The 8240-nt window shown below is 43.5% G+C and overlaps 1 protein-coding gene across 1 annotated transcript; it reads left to right on the forward strand.

The window, feature by feature from the left end:
• Window positions 1-1216: 1216 nt before the first annotated feature.
• On the forward strand, window positions 1217-7041 carry LOC127338295 (F-box protein At2g05970-like). Its single transcript, XM_051364474.2, has 2 exons — window positions 1217-2294; window positions 7022-7041. The coding sequence occupies exons 1-2, from the start codon at window positions 1217-1219 to the stop codon at window positions 7039-7041; spliced, it is 1098 nt and encodes a 365-aa protein (XP_051220434.1).
• The last annotated feature ends 1199 nt before the right edge of the window (window positions 7042-8240 follow it).

Here is an 8240-nt window from a genome sequence, read left to right on the forward strand (position 1 = left end):
AAACTAGCGATTGAAGGCGATGTAGTCGCCGCCACCGTCGTCGTCCCCGGAGAACTCCCAGTCATCCTCCTATATTGGCTCCGGTGGTGGAGAAGGAGCGGCGGCAGCGAGGTCGACGAAATTGTCGTAGTCCTTGGCGGACTACAGCTCCGCCTCCCACGCGTTGTAGATCATCTGCCGGAAGTCCTCGTCGATGGAGTGGCCGACAAGGAGGTGCTGCCGGCCACCGGATCTCGACAAATCGGAGCGCGAGCTGCCCGACACCGCCCATCTTGGTGCAGGCACAGGCGACGGTGCCATACGCTGCGCCTGTGGGAAGTAGACGGGCCATCGAGATGCATCGACGTCGTACATCCGCGGGCGGTAACCGTACACCGCGAGTGTCCCGTCGACGTCGCGGCCATACCAACCAGGTCCAGCAGCCAGTGCGGTTGAACCGCCCGGCGTCAGGGCCGGCGGACCTAGCGACCTCGACGTCGAGCTTGTTCTGGAAGACGTGGTGCAAATCCGGGCTAGGGTTGGGAGGATTTGGGCGGAGACGACAGTGTCGACGAGGAGATGAGAGGATTAAAGCGATCGGAGTCATTGATGCCACACGGGAGTTGGGCCACCTCCGTGTGTGCGTTAAGTATGGCGTTTGGCGCCGTGTCTCTCTAACAAGCGTGGCCCACAGATGGAAATAAGAGGTGGCGCGAGGTGTCGGTACGCCCGATTCGCGCCGTCTGCGTAGAAGGCTGGCACGGGGTTACCGGAGGTTTTATTGGGTTCGAAACCTCGCCGGTGCTTTATTGGGCGCGCCAAGCCCAATTTATCGCCGGCTCTCAAATAACTATTGGGTTCGTTACTGAGATCCCGGTGGAGATGGTCTAACTCGCTGCTAAAACCAGACAAAAGTGTGCAATCTCTAACAATAAGTGTACACTACTGATATATATGCTGCATGCAACAAAATCCTGCACACCAACACTAACCTGTTCTGTCGCGTTGCAGTGGAGAGCGGGCCACCGGTGCAACGTCTTGAGGACGCAAGAAGAAACGCCATAATGACTTTCCATTTGTATCTCGCCGTGACAGCAAGCCCCCTGCTGGATCCATTCTTCCATTTCGGTTCCTGCTGGATCTAGTGTCTAGTCCTCCTCCCTGTCCATGGCGTAGTCCTCCTCCCTGTGACCTCCATCTCGATCTTTGTGGCCCACCAACCAACAACCTCTTCTCCATGGCGAAGCGGCAGCAGCTTGCCCCGAGCGGAACAAGCCAACAGGACTGCAGCAGCCGTCTTCCGCCGGAGCTCACGGAGCGCATCGGCGAGCTGCTCCCGTCTGGCCGCGAGGCGGCCGCCTTCCGCTCCGTCTGCTCCACGTGGCGCGCCGCGGTGCCCTTCTCGAGCTTCGCGCCGGTGGTGATGCTCCCATTCGATCCGCAGTCGTCCGACGGCGCCGTCCAATTTTACAGGGTGACAGATGGGGAGGTTTTCACCAAGAAACTGCCCGCTGTGCGTGGCAAGGCGCTCTGCGGCTCGTCGCACGGCTGGTTGGTGCTGGTGGACAAGGTCGCAGCCATGACGCTGCTCAACCCCTTCACGGGCGCCACCGCTGAACTACCGCCGCCGGGCGAGCAGATCAAGCTAGGCGCCGTCGTGCTGTCCTCGCCGCCCGGCACCGTTGGCTGCGTGGCCGTGGCGGCGATCGAGCGGTCGGTTATGGTCGCCTTCTGCCGCGTCGGGGTCGACCACGCGTGGTCACTTCTCGACACCAACCTAAAGTGCTGTGTCCACAGCATCGTCCACTGCCGCGGCCGGTTCGTGGCCATCGGCTGCGACGGGGAGATCTCCATCTTGGACGTCGCCAGCGCCGCAGTTCCCAACGCGACGCCGGTGCCATACTTCTGTTTCCCGGATCCTCTCATCATTCGCAGCTACCTGCAGGTGAACGGCGAGCTGCACGTCATCGGCAACGTCGTGCGAACGTCCCTCAGGGAGCGGACCATCACCTACCGCACCCGCGTCTACAAGTGCGACGTCTTCGCCGCCGGGACGCCCGTGTGGTCCAGGGTTACGAGCAACACCGATCTCACAATTTTCATGTCCAACAACTTCATGTCCAGCTTCGGTGGAGCAAGCGTCCCAGGCCTGGACTCCAATTCCCTCTGCTTCTCTGAGCATCTCTATGGCCGTCCGCACCATCAGCTCGAGATCATTAAAATTTCCAATGGCAGGTCACAGCTACTAGCTTATCATCCAAGGATTAAGGGCTCCGAGCCTCTCTGCTGGATTAAACCCAATCTGTGGCCAAAAGGTAAGACATTATTTCTGCTTATTCCAAGCTACTACTATATTATTTTCATTATTTACTATATTATTTTCATTAGGTAAAAGATCTTCTTAACTATATGTTCAATTTTGAGTATAGCCATTGCACTTTTTTTTGTGAATATCAATCTTGTGGGCATCTTTTGGTATTTACAATCAAATACATTGCACAAACAGTTTGTATACATGCCCCCGGCTGAAACAACCAATTGACAAGTTTAGATAACTCACTATTTTAACAATCATATGAGCTACTTATTAAAATATCCACGCCTTGTCTACCTTCACTACTGATATAAGGCTCTTAAGTCAACATATCTAAATGTGAATAAAAAGAGCACAGAAACAAAACATACAAGAAAAGAAATATCGTATGTAAAAGTGGACCATTGGCTGATGATTCGGAACTGTATTTATAAAATTGAAGACAGGTTTGAGATATAATATACCCTAAATATGATAACTAAAATAAATCAAAATTATTATTATTATTTAAAAATTTACTCGAAGATACGTGTTGCTTAAGAAAGTAATACTTACAGAATTCTTAAATGTTAATGGAGCTTTTGGGTTGATCGTCACATTGTTGGTCTATCTTGGTACAAAATATTAACTATATGTTCATCTGCAGCTAGCATTAGTTCTCTGATAAATCATTCTCAATATCTGTTGTTGCCAGTGCACAGTTTTAGTATCAATCTTATGGGTACTTTCTTATGTTATTTAAACTCAAATGTATTGCACAAACCAGTTATTATCTACCCAAATCATTTGCATAAATCATTTTTGCATGCAATAGCAATATAATCAAATGTTTCATTTATATGCAAGTTCTCATTACCACTTCATGCAAAATGAATATTTGTACTATTGTTTGGTTCATGTCACAATAAAATAAAAGTATCCAGATGTGGATAATTGGTAGAGGAGCCACAGATTTATTTTTGAAATGGGAAGCCTACGCTCGAGATTTAAGTTTGACCCTTCATCAAATAATATAAAAATCATTCGAAAGGATTCTTTTGTTTATTTTTAATTTCACTACGAAGTACACAAGTCTTGCTAAAAAATACTCCTAGAATCCTTAATTCTTAATCTATCTTTCTGCTTAAACATGTATCATTCTTAGTGTATATATCTAGGTAAAAAATCTTAAATATAGATATTCATCAGCAACCTTAATTCTCTGACTAACATTGTCAATTTCTACATTAACTGAGAGTACATACATCGTAGAGGACTCATATGGCAGAGGAATCAGAGCCGTATTTATCAAATTGGAAGCAGCATACCCTACATAAATATAATATTTCTTTAAAATTTACTAAGTACGTCTTGCTAATGAAAATAACACTCCTAGAATTATTAAATGGTTATCTAGCTTTTCGGTTAAACATGTCACATTGTTGTTGGTCTATCTAGGTCAAAAAATAACTATATATTCATAATCAACTTTAACTCTCCAATAAATCATTATATATTTCTATTGTAGCCAAAGCACAACTTTTTTGGGAATATCAATCATGTGGGCACTTTCTTTTGTTATTTAAGCTCAAGATGCATCGCACAAACCAATCTGTATCTACCCACTGAATCAACCATCAACAAGTTTGCATAAATCATTTCCGCATGCAATAGCCATATAATTAAATGGATCATTATATGCAAAATATCATTACCACTTCACACTAAATGATTATTCGTACTATTGTAGTTAAAATAAACAAATTATTGGTCTCGGGAAGAATTTAAATTTTAGATAGAGTGAGAGCTAGAGCGAGAGAGAGGGAGGGAGGGAACGAGAGAGGGGGAGAGAGATAGAGATCTGATATTGCTCACGTCGCATAATATCACCACCACACATGCATGGTATACAAAAGGTCTCTACACTTAGGAAAACTTATATCTATTCACTGTGTACTAGAGGGATATGCGCGCTTAGCCGGGCCGCCTACATGACGTTGCACATAGAATGATCCACTCGTACCGTTTTGATATAGGAACGTTTTGATATAGGACATAGTCGAGCGTAACATGTTTATGTTTCTAGTGATGGATTAATGGCACGGGTAGCTGATGTGGTAGCATGTCCCACTGGGATCCGAGGACTGTTCATCTAAGCGAAGATATAATTCATCAAGAGAAAGGAGATAACTATCAATAAGTTGTCTCGAAAGGTATAATAGTAACATGGCGTGTTTAGTCTTTGCCTTAGAAAAACTTCATCTCATGCTTGGGAGAAACCTGAGAGCAATACTTATATGTATAGGCGAACAAATTTATTTATCCACACAAAGCTCTGAGTAAAAACAAACATATCAAAGCCACCAAGAGGAACATAGTCTATTTGTTATGACCTTTTGGCTTTTGGCAAGGAAACATCTTTGAAGGCAGATGCAACTAATGGACAAAGCAACATGCTGGCACAATAAAAATATGATACATCATCCATATTGCAAAAAAAAAAAACATGAAAATATCAACACTTACCATAAAAGCTGGCTTTGCGTCTGGGGAGATGACACGGGGACAATGTTATTCTTTATCAGACCGCGTAAACCAAAAATTAAATAGCCAGGTACATCAAAACATAACCAAACACGAATAATGATCGTTACATATAAAGGAGCATTGAATGAGTAACCTAAAAAAGAAGCATGGCCTCGCTTACACGCAACACAATTGCCTTTTATCAGATCATTTTCTCCCTGCCTCCTGCTCCGACACAGATGCCTTGACGCCTTTTATTCCCTCCGCCTCCCATTATCCCAGCTTCGCCTGCTTCCGCTTTGTTTGGATGGTCCTTCAACCTTTTGAATTTTTTTAACCATGTATATAACATTTTATCCCCTTATACCGCACAACATAAATCCCGCCTTTCATGAAAAAAAAATACTTCTAGGAATGTACTGAAGTTGACATCGTGGCATCACCGTGTTATTCAAATCAAACAAATTGCAACATCAAATTAGAAAAACATAAGATAGTCTTACACATAGTAATAGAAGCTATCACCAGTTGGAATTCCTTGAGAAACATGTTTAGTTCGAAGCACGGCTGCTAAAAACTAAATTTAGACATGTTGTGATATTGTACAAAAAATAAGAATATTCTTCAGAAGCGTGCATGTTGAAACAAAAAATAGAAGAATCGAAATTACTTTGGCAGAAAGAAAACAAAACTACTTGAAGACAATTGACATAAAACAAATGAATGTGTTTTGTTTTCTTACGCTGAGTAGTCCTGAGAGGTTGACGAAATAGAGATAAGAAGCATGGACAGAGAAAACAACATCCAGATCCAAGCTCTGAGCCTACTATGAAAATGACAACGGGAGAATGGAGCAAACGGAACCGCCACTTCGCCCTGCCTTTGATGACCCCTGATCATGTCGAAAGGAGAGGTGGCACTGCCAGCTGAGTACATTGCCACCTTCAAACCACCATATATGTAGAAACTATCAGGTACAGGAGGGTAAAATTCCCTGGAGTATGTTTTGGAAATACTATTATTGGACTCAGTACCTATGCAGGAGAACAACACTAACTAACCATGCTATGGAAACCACCATCTAAGCAGAAACTTTTCTCGCGTGCATTCGAATTTAAATAAACAAAATCAGATAAAATTAAGGCCCTAGTTGACTTACCACCTCTATCCCTGTAACTGGGGCCAATAATAACTGCCAATCCTCATAAAAATGGGTGGGGCGGTAACAAAGGTTATCGCTGGAGGCTAATCTAACGTGCCGGAAACGCTACCTGCTAAGATCGAATGGCTGGCAAAGGGGGTACGTATGCATCTCAGTAGATGTACACATAACCTGACCTTGGGTTAGAGGTTCATTAGCCTTTTCAATGGCACGTAAGAGTGCCTTCCATACCACCACCATAGTGTTGAAGTGCCATGTGCGTTCTTCACAGGACTAGTTACACTGTCCATGTTATATACGTATTATAGAAGTATAAACGTCTTGTGTTCATGATCACGTGGGTGAAAAAATTAGATGGGTCATATTTGGCGGATAGACACCATAAATAGTTGGATCAATGCTATATGGTTAGTTGCTTATATATTCTTCATTTTGCTAATTTTATAGGGTTTGCATATTTTTCATGAAATCTCTATTTGTTTGGGTTCATTGTTACAAGGAACTACCTAAAATCCCACCTTTTAGTTTTATGTAAGGATAGTAGGTTGCCCTCATCATGGAATTACTGATGTGTCCCACCTAATCCAGATACACACAACTAACAAATATTTTTTCGATAAAGAACACTTTATTGACATGACTAACAAATATGGAAGCAACATTGTGTAATTGGGAAGGCGGCAGTCTTCCCCTCAGCTCACATGTGGCCAACTCTTCTGATCCATAGTATAAGGATAAAAATCCTACCATAATTATATTTCCATATAAAATCCCGTCACACGGATGTTCAGTTTGATCTTCAGTTTTGCTAAGACTAGAGGTTAGCTAATTGCCTGGATAAAATACCATGTTTCTCCTGCAACTCGCAACCAACCCCAGTGATCGCCACACCTGATCATTGTGCACTTTATCAAATTTCTACTCCCTAGAAAAATATTGAGTACCATATTTTTATTTTTGAACAATGTTAAATCGTACTTTCCTAGCGTTGCTATTGGACATGCAACAATACTTGTCCGTATTGACTTTCTTTGTATCTGAATGTTGCTTATTCTTTGCAGGGGCAAATGCTAATGCTTGAAACGGTGAAACATTGCTGGAATTTCCTTCCAAGCCTGATGTGTGATGCAATGAGAGTCACAGGCTAAATATTATTGTTGATTTGCAAATTATCATTCGGGCAGACATACTTATTCTTTTTCAGGACCAACATATCTTCATTTTAATTTATCTCTAGGTCATGAAGATCATTGGACAATTCGAATCATGTGAATTTTTGTATGCACCTATTATACAATCTAAGTATTTTTGTGTCAAGTGTAAGGATATTGTTATGCGAAATACTCCATGTGTTCCAAAATAATTGGTGTTTTATATTTGTTCTAAGTGAAAATTCTTTAAGTTTAGCCAAAATCTATAATATCTAAATTGGAGCAACCCACTAAGGGTATTTCTCTCAACATGCAAACCATCCACCTCATCAAGCTTCTCTAACCAATCCTAGCCTTCCACATCTTACAAAATCTACCACATCAACACATTGCCAAGTCTAGCATGTCAATTCAATGACATTCACATCACCATCTCAAATAATTAGCCTTACTATCAGTACTAGCAGGGATCCATTTCATATTCCACCGAAGCTCTAAGTGTGGTCCTATTTTCATGCCTTCTCGACTCCTCCATGCTGAGCTCCACTTCATCATGATTTATATTCTCATCCACTCCACTTCTTGATCCATTCAGTCTTTTGTTGAATGAGCAAAGAACAGGGAAACGCCCCCATTGTTAGTAGTAATCTTAAATAGACTGGTTGTTAGTTACATGCATAGGTTAGTGCAGCAGGGGCCGTTGTGATCTGTTGACGTTGGCCGCGTCGTGCGTGTAGGAGCGCGCTGTGCGTGCGGCAGAGCGTGCAGATCGGAAGCGAGCTGGTGAGTGCATGCGTGCGTGGGATAGTGGCCGAGGTGGGCAGCGTCGTGTGTGTGTGCACCTATGCTGAGCTAGCCTAGGTATAAATGAGGATGTGGGCATAGCCCAGTGGTTGGGGCCGCAGTGGCGCACCCCAACGACCAGAGTTCGAATCCTGTCAGGAACGAATTTTGAATTCTCACACCGAGATCCGCTTCTACTATATCATTTAGTGTCTAGTTCCTCCTAGAACTAATTGATTTTTAGCCTGGGTATAAATACCCACCGTGTACTGCTCATCCAAGTACCAGAGTTAGCCATGTAGCCATTGTAAAGAAGAAGCGTTCGTGCGCCGGAAAACTTTGTGTC

This window comes from Lolium perenne, unplaced genomic scaffold, assembly GCF_019359855.2.
Source record: "Lolium perenne isolate Kyuss_39 unplaced genomic scaffold, Kyuss_2.0 unplaced39, whole genome shotgun sequence".
Taxonomy (NCBI): Eukaryota; Viridiplantae; Streptophyta; class Magnoliopsida; order Poales; family Poaceae; genus Lolium; species Lolium perenne.

What these genes read in the sequence shown, in the direction of transcription:
- LOC127338295 (XM_051364474.2), top strand. Translation starts at nt 1,217, where the DNA reads ATGGCGAAGCGGCAGCAGCTTGCCCCGAGCGGAACAAGCCAACAGGAC. An exon ending in ACCCAATCTGTGGCCAAAAG is followed by an intron (nt 2,295 to 7,021) that starts GTAAGACATTAT and finishes TATTCTTTGCAG; the next exon opens with GGGCAAATGCTAATGCTTGA.